The following is a 13,877-nucleotide window of genomic DNA, read 5'->3' as shown; positions in this document are numbered from 1 at the left end:
TTATATTACAACTTTAGAGACTAGTTAGGTTACACAACATTGCCCTTTGCACATTACACTCATAGCACGCGCTAGTGCCTGTGCTATCTCGCGCTCTCCAATGAATCTGTCATTGCGCACAATGTATTGCATATTATATTTCACGCTCTGGTTCATCTTGTATCACTCTTTTTGGTGCATAGTTTATACCATATACTATATCTAGTTTTCATTTTCAATCGTGCTCTCAGGACTATGTTCTATATAACACTGCGTCCACCTACCCTTTTCACGGGCATTACATTTTGCAATGGTGGGTAGAGGGTCAGGGGTGTTTCTGCCAAGTGAGCCCGGAGTCAGTCACACACATCCTCTTCTTCCTGAATAAAAGTGAGATTATGCTGCATACTTGTTCATATTTTAAGTAGTTCGCACAGACACACATTTTAAAAACAATAAAGTTCCTAATACTCACCTCCCTATCCTCTGTGCATGGTCTGTTGTGCTGCCACTGCCCTCCATTTAGCATGATGTACCAGTCCACTCCTCCTGCCCTCCATTGCCCAATTCTATGACCCATCATTGACCTCCTGCTTAGCCTCTGTGCTTAGCTTGCTGCCCCTTTTCTCCTCCCCCCTGCCCTCCGATGTCTTTGTGCATGCCCCTGCTCCATCCTCTTTGCCCACCATGTTCCATGGACCTGCCACTCCTATCTACTCTGATTGTTCTGTTGAGCTGCCACTCCCCTCCCACCTGCCTAGCATTGTCAGATGACTGTAACCTGTCCCTGCCACCTCCACCCTGCCTGTCCACATGCCATGCCCCTATCCCCTTCCTCCTGTCCTCCATGGTCCATTTTACTGCCACACCCTTCTGCCCTCCCTGGTCTGTTGTGCTGCAACTGCTCCTCCTGCCTGCCCCGTGCTGTCTGTTGTGAGGCCCCTTCCCCTGAACTTTCTTGTCTGTGCCCAGGTCCTGACCCTCCCTTCTATCCTCCATGGTCCTTTGTGCATGCCTCTGCACCCTCCTTCTTGCCCAGCATAACCATTGTGCTGCCACTAACCCTCCCGCTTGCCATGCATGGTCTTCTGTGCTGCCATGGCCCCTCCCACCTTCCCTGTGTGGTCAGCTAGCTGCCCCATACCCCCTCCCACCTTCCCTCCATGGTCTGTGTGTATGCCATCATAGTCTCATTGTTGCTCTCCATGGTGTGTCTTGTTTCTAGTGCCCATCCTGCCTGACCTCCAAGGTCATCTTGCTGCTCCTGTCCTGCCCCCTTGCCCCCAGCCCTCTGTTTCCATGTGCAGACCCCTATTCCCTCCTTCCTGGCTTGTCTGTTCCATAGTAATGCCCCTGATCCGTCCCTCCTGCCCTTTATGGTCTGTTATGCTGCAGCTTTCTCTCCTGTCTGTCCATTATGGTCAGCTAGCTACCATTGCCTCTTTCCCCTCTGTTTTCTGTTGTCCATGTGCATGGTCCTGTCCCCTCCCTCTTGCTTTCTATGGATTGTTGTGCTGCACTCCTGTCCCGCATGCCCTGTGTGGTGTATTGTGCTGCTGCAAACCCTGACGCCTGCCCTGTAGGGTCAGTTTGGTGCACCTCTCCATGTCCCTCCTGTCCTCTGTTATCCGAGTCCATGTCCCTTCCCCAATTTCGCCTGCCTACCATGATCCAATGTACCATACTTGCGAACATTTTGAACTTGGTAAGAGGGAGATTTTGGAAAAAAAACTGGTATTGATTTTCCCCTTTGAGTTGCATTGAAAAAGAGGAGATTGTAGACAGGAGACAGATCAAATAAAGCCCATTTGAGCTTAAAAACATTGGACGTTTCCTGGCTGAAACGGGTCTGTTGGCATGTATGGCTGTACTACCACTGCCTCTTCCTTCTGCCCTCAATGGTCTATTATATTGCCACAGCCTCTCTTGCCAGTCCTGTATTGTTGGTTTGTTGCCCCTGCCCCCCTTTCCACTGCCCTCCATAGTCTGTTGTGCTGCCACTGCCCTTCCTGCCTGCCCAGTGTGGTCAAATTGTTGCCTCTGCACTCTCCTACCTGCCTTCAATTTTCGGAGTCCGTGCCCCTGGCCTCTGCCTCTCAACAGTATCCCAATGAACAACTAGATTGCTAACATTCTATATTTATTACAAAAGTGTGGAACGCCTGACGTCCTCTTGATACCTAGAGCATTTCCTTTAGAACTTACATATATGAGAGTCTTATTTGCATCAAAAATATGGTTAGTGCTCTAAAAAGCGAAAATGAGGACATATTTTCTGAGTTTTCAAATAGCGACAAAAAACTTTTAAATTATTTTTGTTTTTTTATCCAGTTGACCACTTGATTAAATGTTGCACCTAGGGGAGAGGATGTGGTGTTACTTCCAGAGCTGCAGACTTTGCAACTGGGGAACCAGGTTGGCGTTTCTGCTTCAGCTCAACATTCTGTGATTCTGGTCAAATCACTTAATCTCCCCATGTCTACAACCAAAATGAATTTGATCTTGTGTGATGTAACCAATGCTCATGTAAAGCACTCCAATACCTGACAAGTCTGCACTATATAATACTGCAAATACACAATAAATAAGTGTTTTGCACACTTCTGTCATTGAGCTATACTTGGGCTACATCTGGGTGATATTTGGGCTACATTGGGGCTCTTTTGTCCCTGGTGGCCATCTTGGGAGATTTATTTGTTATGAAGTTTCCTAATTTCCTCATTTACTGCAGTCTCCTCAGTAGGAAATACTTTCAGTTTTTTACTTTGGTTCCAACAAGAAGGCATTCAGATGTGTCACACATTTGCCATAAATTCAGAATGTTAGCAGTGTGCTGCTGCTATTCAAAGTGCATGTTTCAGTCTGCATGTCAGAATTTTTTCATGAAATAGAAGAGGATTTGAGAAGTCACTCAAAGTGCCCTAATTTTTCTTTCTGCAGCACTAATCATACTTTCTATGGCAAAATGAACCCCCTCATTTTGTTCCTTTTTAAATTGAATGTTTTAAGAGTTACCACTTTATTCCAATCAAGATTGCTTCAGGTGTGCAATACTTTTGTCATAAGTAGGACTGTTAGCGCTCTAGTAGTTCTGTAGAACACTCTGGGAAGCTGCAGTAGAACACAAAGGAATCAACTGACAGTCTCTGCCCTTGTTGGATGTACATGTTTTACTGAGAATGTCAGACTTCATTCTCACATGACTGAGAAAGATAATGTGAATTTACAGAAAATATGCTCTCAGTTTAGCTTATAGATCACCTTCCAAACCTCTGTGGGAAAAGCATGAGAAAATAGTTTTCTCTGAAACATGATTAATGATATCACAGCAGAAGGCTTTTTCACATGGTATAATCACCTTAGAACACACCACAATTCCTAAAATGAGTATGGTACCATCAACAAATGATTTATAATGTAACTAAAGTCTTAAAACCTTCTATTAACTGCAATGCTTTTTAATGAGGTACTATCATGTATATTGGTCCCAAGATGGCTGCCAACACTTCTTGGATGAAGTACTGACAGCCAATCAGATGTCACGATGAAATGTGTGGTTAGGCTCCGCCCAGATATATCTATCTTTTTAACTCAAATCTTCTCAGGAACTACTGAACGGATTTACACCATTTAAGCAAAAGGCACGAGTCTGAACTGAAGACTACCTCTTTGCCAAATTTGGTGTAATTCCGTTCAGCAGTTCGGGCTGTAGCTGCGTCTAGAGGTCCTATGGGAAAATGCATGGGGAAAACGTGTTTTGGGACCCCCGCTTGACGAATCACCATGAAATTTTCAGGATAGGAGCGGACCGGAGCTGGCCAAAAGTTTGGAAAATTTCGTGAAGATTCGTCAATCCGCGCCAATGTTATTCCAAATAGAATGTTGCGGATTCCCTATGGAAAATAGGTCCCAACTATAACTACCTACTGGCGACTGCCAGTAGGTTATATATATATATATATATATATATATATATATCACCTACTGGCGGTCGCCAGTAGGTAGTTATAGTTAGGACCACGTTTCCATAGGAAATCCGCAACATTCTATTTTGAATAACTTTGGCGCCGGTCGACGAATCCTCGCGAATTTTTCAAAATAGGTGGGGCGCTAAGCTTCGCTCCTACCCTGAAAGTCTCGGGGGGATTCGTCAAGCGGGGGCTGAGATAAAAGGGGGGTCCCAAAACGCGTTTTTCCCATGCATTTTTCCATAGGACCTTTAGACAGGGCTACAGCCCGAACGGCTGAACAGAATTACTAGAAATTTGGCAGAGAGGTAGTCCTCAGGTCAAGGAAGTGCCTTTTGTAGGTTTGGTGTAAATCTGTTCAGTAGATTCTGAGAAAATAGCCTTTAAATCAATATATATATCTGAGCCAGCTTACGGTGCGCTTACGGTACGCTTACCGTACGCGTACGGTGGCGTGCGCGAGCGCGATTCTGATTGGCTCTTAGATCTTAGTAAACATTCGAATCGGCCGAAACCAGGAAGCGGCGGCCGCCATTTTCTCTCTCTCACTGAGAGTGATTTCTAAAATATAAAGCCCAAAAACATGTAAAGGGGCTGTTTAGACAGCTCCCACACACATAGCCATGTTGAGGGAGTCCCCAAAGATCCCCCAAGGCCAAAAACTGAATTTTAATTTTTTCGGTAATTTCGCCGATTACGCTTACCGTACGCGTACGGTAAAAAATTTTAAAAAAATTATCCACACTCTCTCCACCCCGTGTGCAATTGGTGCCAGCAGGGCACCAATTGTGCATGGCTTATTCGAGATGAGAAACTAAAATATTTAAAAAAAAAATAATAAAAAAAAAAATTATCCACACTCTCTCCACCCCGTGTGCAAATGGTGCCCGAAGGGCACCATTTGTGCATGGCTTATGAAATATACGAAAAATTAAAATATTACCTTTCAAAACGAAGTGCATCATATGTCCTCCATGTGCGCACGGTGCGCGAAGCGCATCGTGCGTACATGGCCCATCTAGCGTAACGTGGGCATGCGGTGTGCGTAGTGCACCTCGTGCCCACCGTGCGTGCACGGCACTAACTGCATAAAGTGGGCGCGCGTTGCGCGAAGCGCACCGCGTGCTCACTGTGCGCGAAGCACACCGTGCGTGCACGGAACGAACTGCGTTAAGTGGGCGCGCACGCCACGAATGGCGTAAAGAAACTAAGCATTTAAAAAAACGTACAAATTCACTGAAAAAACCATAGGTTTCACACATGTTATAGTTAGCGGATATTTTACTGATAAAAAACCAATGAAATTCCCCCGTTATAGTTAGTGCAGGCAACTATAACTCACGCGACCGCAATCTTCTGCTGATGACATATGTGTCTTTATGAAAAAAAAATATTTGTAATATATGTATAGCTAAAAATGTATGGAAGAAGACATGGGCAAATAAGTGTCTAAATACAGTATTAGCATCAGCAGAGGATTGCAGTCGTGGAGTTATAGTTGCCTGCACTAACTATAACGGGGGAATTTCATTGGTTTTTTTATCAGTAAAATATCCGCTAACTATAACATGTGTGAAACCTATGGTTTTTTCAGTGAATATATATATATATATATATATCAGCTCGTGACTTCACGTGAGGATCACTGTATTCGTGTTGTATGGTCCGGTTTCGACCTGGTGTATGAGGCAGAACGTTTGGGGACCTAAGGAAGACTTGGATCGACATATTTGGGATTCACCAAGGACAACAAGCCCCCCCTTTGCTAGGTATTACAGCGCTCACTCGAGCATGGACTCCGCAATGGGTACTTACCATTACATTGCATGATGGGTGCTGTAGTCTTCATCCACTCGACTACAGCTGCAAACAATCTGGAGGAGCCAGCTGACTTCCCGCCCCGGGGGAGGACCTTCGCAGTACAAAGGGGAAGGGGTTGGTGTAATCCTGGTCTTGCGAAGGGCGTCTGATGAAGGCATACATACGCCGAAATGCATTATGCCCTGCATCCTTTAATAAAGAATCTTCCGGAAAAGCCCCGCTGTGTCCTCTGATCTCTTTCTATCGGAGTGGTCGTTGGTTGATAGATATATATATATATATATATATATATATATATATATATATATATATATATATATATATATATATATATTCTACTGGCGGTCGCCAGTTTATAGTTAGGACCGTGTTTCCATAGGAAATCTCAAAATTCTATTTTGAATAACTTTCGCGCCGGTTGACGAATCCTCGCGAAATTTTCAAAACGAATGGGGCGCTCCGCTCAGCTCCTACCCTGAAAGTCTCGGGGGGGATTCGTCAAGCGGGGGCCGAGAAAAAAGGGGGGTCCCAAAACGCGTTTCCCCATGCATTTTCCCATAGGACCTTTAGTCGAAGGTACAGCCCGAACGGCTGAACAGAATTACTTGAAATTTGGCAGAGAGGTAGTCCACAGGTCAGGCATGTGCCTTTTGCATATATGGTGTCAATCTGTTCAGTAGTTCCTGAGAAAATTGCAGTTAAAAGCACATACATATCTATATGCGCGCACGGTACGTGCACGGTGCGCGCACCCTAACGTGCGCGAGCGTAATTCTGATTGGTGGAATTATGTCAGTCAACATTCGAATCGGTCGAAATCAGGAAGTGTCGGCCGCCATTTTGTTTGTTTTCAGTGCGAGAGTGGAAAAGGAAGGTGGCGAACGTGATAAGGGGGCAGGGTAGAGAGTTCCTGACCCCCTAGCCTTTGTCAGGGGGTCCCTGAAGGACCCCGAAGGCAGAAAAAAACTAACTTTTTTTTTTTTTTTTTTAAATCGCGGGGGTGCGCGCACCGTGCACGCACGGTGAAAAACCATTAAAAAAAAAAGAAATATATAAAAAAAAAAAATACATACATAACTTAGCATTTAAAAAACGTACAAATTCAGTGAAAAAACCATAGGTTTCACACACGTTATAGTTAGGTGGATATTTCACTCGTAAAAAACCAATGAAATTCCACCGTTGTAGTTAGTTCAGATAACTATAACTCGCGCGACCGCCACTCTATCACAAGGATGATGTCATCAGTGATGTCAAGAGTGATGCCACTGACCATGTCCTGAGTGATGTAATATGTGACGTCATGAGCAGAGGATTGCGGGCGCGCGAGTTATAGTTATCTGAACTAACTAAAACGGTGGAATTTCATTGGTTGTTTACGAGTGAAATATCCACCTAACTATAACATGTGTGAAACCTATGGTTTTTTAAGTGAATATAGATATAGATATATATATTATCTACTGGCGGTCGCCAGTAGATAGTTATAGTTTGGACCGTGTTTCCATAGGAAATCTGAAAATTCTATTTTGAATAACTTTGGCGCCGGTTGACGAAACCTCGCGAATTTTTCAAAATAGGTGTGGCGCTCCGCTCCTACCCTGAAAGTCTCGGGGTGATTAGTCAAGCGGGGGCCGAGAAAAAAGGGGGGTCCCTAAACGCGTTTTCCCGATGCATTTTTCCATAGGACCTTCAGTCGAAGGTACAGCCCGAACGGCTGAACAGAATTACGTGAAATTTGGCAGAGAGGTAGCCGTAAGGTCAAGGAAGTGCCTTTTGAAGGTCTCGTGTAAATCTGTTCAGTATTTCCTGAGAAAATAGCATTTAAAACCATATCAATATCTATACGTGCGCACTGTGCGCGTACCCTGCCGTGCGCGAGCGCAATTCTGATTCGTTGTTAGATGTCAGTAAACATTCGAATCGGTCGAAATCAGGAAGTGGCGGCCACCATTTTGTCTCTCGCAGTCTGAAGCAGTGAAAAACAAAAGGTGGAGAACGTGAAAAGGGGGCAGGGTGGACAGTTCCTGACCCCCTAGCCTTTGTCAGGTGGTCACTGAAGGACCCCCAAGGGTGAAAAACATTTATTTTTTTTGTCAAGTGCGCGCACGGCACGCGCACCGCTTCTTGGGTCACCGAGTGCCCACAGTGCGCGCATGGTGCGCGCACGGTGAAAACCCTGAAAAAAAAATTATTAATAAATACATAACTTAGCATTTAAAAAACCCTACAAATTCACTTAAAAAACCATAGGTTTCACACACGTTATAGTTAGGAATTAGCATTTAAAAAACCTTGCAAATTCACTTAAAAAAACCATAGGTTTCACACGTTATAGTTAGCTGGACATTTCCCTCGTAAAAAACCAATGAAATTCCCCCGTTATAGTTAGTGCAGGCAACTATAACTCACGCGACCGCAATCCTCTGCTGATTACGTCAGATATTACATCACTGATTACATATGTGTCTTTCTGAAAAATAAATATTTGTAATATATGTATAGCTAAAGATTAATGGAAGAAGACATGGGTAAATAGGTGTCTAAATACAGTGATGTAATATCGGACGTCATCAGCAGAGGTTTGCGGTCGCGTGAGTTATAGTTGCCTGCACTAACTATAACGGGGGAATTTCATTGTTTTTTTACGAGGGAAATGTCCAGCTAACTATAACATGTGTGAAACCTATGGTTTTTTAAGTGAATTTGCAAGGTTTTTTTAAATGCTAATTCCTAACTATAACGTGTGTGAAACCTATGGTTTTTTAAGTGAATATATATATATATATATCACCACCGCGTCGAGACCGCAGGAGTCCTCCTGGCTGACACGGACCTTGGGTATGTGCAAACTTAGTTTATTCCAAGTATGCTGCCATAACGTTTCGGCTCTGCCGAGCCATATATTATATATTTATCTCCGACCTTCCCAGTCACCTGATCCAGAGCAATGGCATCGCTCTGATAATTGGCAGAAAATCAATATTTAGCCTATTGTATGCAAATGACAAAATAATTCTGGATCTCACCTCGAAAAGGTTAAACAGTTTTCTGCAGGCATTGCAGCAGTTTGCAGATGCCCACTACTTAAAGATTAACATTTCTAAAAGCAAAATCATGTGTTTTCATGGGAGAAAGTAACCCAAATACAGAAATTGTACATAGCTCCTGGGTGCACAAAAGCTAGACATTGTGAAATCGTACACCTTTTGGGGCAAGAAAATGTGTGGGAACCTTCGTGAAAAGGCCCATATTCAAAATAACACGAGTAAAGCCCAGCTTCAAGCTAAAGGCTTGGGTGCTCTTCAAAGGGCAACCAGGAGAAGACACTTCTCACATATTTTAGAGGTCTATTGAGCAAAAATCCCTGCCTCTCTGCTCTATGGACTGAAGCAGATTGGAGTACCTAAATGATGCTTTCTATATAATATGGAAGGATGAGTCCCCAGAAATTAACCTTCTGTCAAGTCTGCGACCCCAGTGCCAGTCTTAAGATTGGAAATGGGTTTGAGAAGTTCTTTTGTTCCGGGACTGGCGTTGGTGGTATGCTGGGGGTTGCCTGTCTAGAGAGGAGCAATAATGATAAATTAAGGTCCTGTATAAAGAAAGAAATTTTGGTTGACATCCTGGATAAATCAATAATTTATAGAAACTTTGCTTGTACTGTTGATATGCTTCAATTAGATCCCAACTTTGTTTTCGCCCTCACAATGCAGCAATTAAAAGCTAGATTAAAACAAGCCACATGGACCATAAGCTTTCGTTCAGACGTCGAGACGTGCTTAAAAAAAAGGGCTCTTAGAATATAATGAACTCCTTTTTAGTAAACCAAGCGCAACCTTATACTACTAAAAATTTGCCGCATGAAACGTGCCACATGGGTTGAGACAGTTCTGGATTCCTTTGAGGCAAGGTATGCTCCCGCTTAATCGCTTAATCTCAGCTGAATGCAATCTACGTCGAAATGCTTGCCAAGATCTGAACCATGTTCTTTGTTTGCGCAGCACTGTTATTATACCATTGAAAATGGCTGAGGCCTATATGTTTACAGATATCTGTACTGTCTGCTTCAGATGCACTACATTCACTGTATGTACTGCCTAATGAAATGCTTTGTTGCTGATTTTTGTTATTGTTAGTGTTTTATAAACTTGTATTACTTCTATTGTACACATAGTTTTGGGGTTTTATGTCTTGGTTTTCAATGTTCTTCAAGGAACCTATTGAATGTTTTTTTTAAAAATGACTTTTGAGCATATGTATTCCAGCTAATTTTTTATGTGGAAGGAACTCTTTGGAGTTCCGTAACGTAAATAAACTTGAACTTGTATGAACAATCTTGAACCTGTTGCATGCTTTGGCTCAGGAATGCTGGAAGTGTGTTTCTCAAAATTGCATCTTCGGAAGTGGTCATACCAACTTGGGCTCACCTTAAACCATGCAAGGTGTGTGGTGATCATACTGCAGATTAGGAAATGACACTATTGGCTAAGGCAGATTTAATCTAGCAAGGTAACTCCTTTCTGTCATATACTAAAGTGCCTTGATCCTAACAGTATTTTGTTGATGAATTATTAGTACTTTCTTGGTCCAGTTGACTAGTGCTATTGAGTCCTGGTAAGAAGCATTTGAATTTCCAGCATTTAGTATGGCATGGGAGATAAATACATTGCAACCGTTTAAGTTCACATGACGAGATAAAAATATGGACCAACTAGGTTTCTAGTCCCTAGCTCAATCCATAAACATTGGAGGACTCTAAGAATATCTTTTCACTACAGAAGCTGGTAGTTTTTAATTGTAATTCCCCGTTCACTTGAAACATCTAAGAATCTACTTGGACATCACTGGGGCATAGCTGCTCATGCAGATATGTCCACACATGTAGCATAGTGCACCCTGCCTTAGCGCTGTAAGGCCTGCTGTGGGGGTGACTTATGTATACTGCATGCCTTGTCTGCAGGCATGGCATACAGGAGGTGTGCCATGCTATGTCTTCACTTTTCTCTGCACCATGGCACACAGCCTGCAATGGCATTGTGCATGTTGATGCTGAGGGGTTCCCTTGGGGTGGCATAATGCATGCTGCAGCTCTTAAGGACCCTCTTTAGTCTCCTTGCCCTAGATACCAGGGGTACCACTTACTAGGGACTTACAAAGGAGTGCTAAAGGTATTGCCAATTGGGGGAACAATTGTACAGTTTTAGGGGAAGAGATCTGGAGCTGGGGACCTAGATAGCAGGAACTCAGAGTACTTGTATCAAAATTGCATCAGATACCAGGCAAAACATGGGGGTGACCATGTCAAAAGGGGCACTTTCCTACATTTTACACCACCTGAACTTAAGGAGTGATGAAGTCTACAGATGCAGCAAGATGGATATGAAGAAATGTCCTTGCATTTTTGTCCTGTAGATCATAGAGCAATCCTGCCCAAAGACAGTGGGATGAGAGTCTTACAAAGAAATCTGTCAAGATCTGTCTGGACAGGATGGATGATAGTTGAGGGCGTTTCTCAAGCTTGAGACAGTTCAGGGTTCATAAATGTAGTAAAAAGGTTAATCTACCTAGTCTGATTCTACCTGGTATGTGTCCGTGCAGAGGATATAGTCCAATAATGGCCTGTAAGCTCATCTTTAGAATGTTTAAATTATGGAGTATGCCTGCTTGTTTGGTTTTTAGAAATTTAAAGATATTTCTGTTTTACCTTGGATTGCACCCGATTCACTAACAGAAAGTTTGATTGAGTGAAGTGGAGTGTTAGTTTCTATGATAGTCATTTAGTTATTGATGACTCTAAAAGCATGCTACATTCACTTTGTTCATCCTCATCAAACTGTATTCCTTTTTGTTGAGGAAAGGATCTTATTCCAGTTTGTGGTGCTGTGACAAATCTGCACTGTACATGTTCATGAAAGGTTCGCATTGTCTGTCCAGTGTATGTCAGGTTGTCAAACTGATGTGCTTGGATTTAGACGCACAGTTTGAGAACTTTGTCACCAAATGCATATCAGGCTCTTCATCTCGTCTTTAACAAACTGCATGGGTTGATAAATGAACTGATTTCCTGAACCTTTGCGTCTGCAGTATCCTTAAGCCTAGCCTTTCAGGAGAAATTGACTATTCGAATTAAACAATTGTCACATAAAACATAAGAACAGGGAGGAAACTATTTCTCTTCTCATATCCGTGGAGTCTGACTGGAGTTGCACATAATGTCAGCATTATTGCTCTATACTTGTTACCTTTCGAGGCTATTCTCAGGGACATTAAATCAACACTTGCACCTCCTAAAGAAGGAGTTGTATTCTGGTATTCCAAGCTGGTTCTTTCCAATAATAACCCATTCATAGGCTTCTTTGCCTAAAATTTAAATGCAAAGTGTAGTTTCCTGTTAAAGGCCCTTTAAATTCACTTTGATAATTTGAATGAACAGCTGTATGGCCTTGTTATTAGTTATTTAAAATATGCAGAAGTTGTCTTCTATCTGGTATGATGTCTAAATTCATGTGCATATCTGATGGGTTTCCGGCTCAATCCATGTGTCCATGCTATGGTTTGAGAAAGATCCATACAGACTGTACATTGACTGAAGTATAGATTGAAATGATTGCGTAATGCAAACTGCTTTCCCTGCGTAGGCATTAGATTTGGTGTTCTACATCGTGGCCTCTCCCAACTCTTATGGACCACCATGAAAGAAATCAATCTGCACCCAGTCTGTGGGTAACTGGGTGAAGTTATCACAGCAGGTTAAAGTCTGGCCCATCTTGTAAGTTAACAGATTCTTGATGTTTAATGTGCGTAACGTAAAGGGGCCTGAAAATGGCTTGTCAAATAACAGCTGCACTTTGGATTTGTCCTTAAAATATTGAAGTATGCTCCCCATTGAACATTAGAGTGAAAAAGATAGCTAAAATCTCTTTAGTAATGCAATGAATTCTGTTCTCAGCAGGATTCAGTATTGCACTTAAACACAGTAGATTGCATACAAAATCGGTTCTAGTTAATTAGATCATACAGAGCCAACTTAGTAAGTCGCCATTCTATTGTTATGGCACTTAATGTATTGTGTAATGTATGATGTACTGTACAAAATAAAATATTGTTGTGAATTTGTCCACATAATGAGTTTGAAGTTGTGTGATTTGTTTTATAATGGATAATATTTTGTTTGCAGTAAAGTGAATTTACTTGTTTTGAGTTTTTCTTTTTTGGTGTTAAACTTGTTGTTTATTTGATATTTGTTAATTCCACAAAACTCAAATATTTAACTATTTTTTTTCATAGGAACAAATTGGTTGGAGAAATGTTACTCGTTTGTTGGTATTTTCCACTGATGCTGGTTTTCATTTTGCTGGCGATGGTAAACTTGGTGGAATCGTTTTACCAAATGATGGCAGATGTCACCTGGAAAACAATATGTACACTATGAGCCATTATTACGTGAGTGATGCCCTAAATTTTATGTTTTATGTTCTGACCTGAATAACTGAGATAAGAGCAGAGGCATTTTGTAAAATGCATGCGTTGGCTAATTTATTTAATGCTGAGGTATAACTTCAACTGTGGTGTTAAATAGTTATTGAGCTATCCAGTACATTAAAAGCATGAGGGAGCTCCGTTTTAAGTCTACTGTAAGACCTCTAAATTACCTACAAATCTCAAATGGGCTGCTTACCGTAGGAGTTTTAGTTCGGCTGATAGGTTCCATGCCCCCTATTGTTTCTTAATCGTTGCTTGCAAAATCGTAGGTCTTCCAGTACATGTTTTTGTTTCCATTTTTAATTAGAATTTACCTTACAAATGACTCATCCCTTGAAGGTGCTCATTGCGAACATTTATGGTGCAGTAGAGGGGATGCATTCTGCCTTGTAATGTGCGCTGAGGGGTGCCCTATTTTGATACTTCCTGGTCAATCCTCTCACATAAGTTTGAGGTTTAGAGACCGAGTGGATTTGAAGTGATTTCTGGTTGGAGGCCCTGTGGTTGTGATACTGTTGTGGGTTTCTTCAAATGAGCACATGAGCAAGTGTGATTACGATGGTCCAATAGATTACAACCTTTTATGTGCAAACCTTGGATTGTCACCCATCACATAACTTGGTT

General features: G+C 42.2%; 1 protein-coding gene across 4 annotated transcripts in view; it reads left to right on the top strand.

Annotated features, from left to right (window-relative positions):
• Positions 1-13,877, top strand: part of ITGB1 (integrin subunit beta 1) — a 324,864-nt gene that overhangs the window by 166,155 nt on the left and 144,832 nt on the right. For all 4 annotated transcript variants that reach the window (XM_085631856.1, XM_085631854.1, XM_085631857.1 and 1 more), the window contains exon 7: positions 13,059-13,214. In XM_085631856.1, coding sequence (XP_085487982.1) covers positions 13,059-13,214 — 156 coding nt within the window. The remainder of the gene's footprint in view (positions 1-13,058; positions 13,215-13,877) is intronic.

This window comes from Triturus cristatus, chromosome 10 (genome assembly GCF_964204655.1).
Source record: "Triturus cristatus chromosome 10, aTriCri1.1, whole genome shotgun sequence".
Lineage (NCBI taxonomy): Eukaryota > Metazoa > Chordata > Amphibia > Caudata > Salamandridae > Triturus > Triturus cristatus.
Note: the sequence above shows the minus strand (reverse complement) of the source record. Positions and strands in the feature narration are given on the sequence as shown.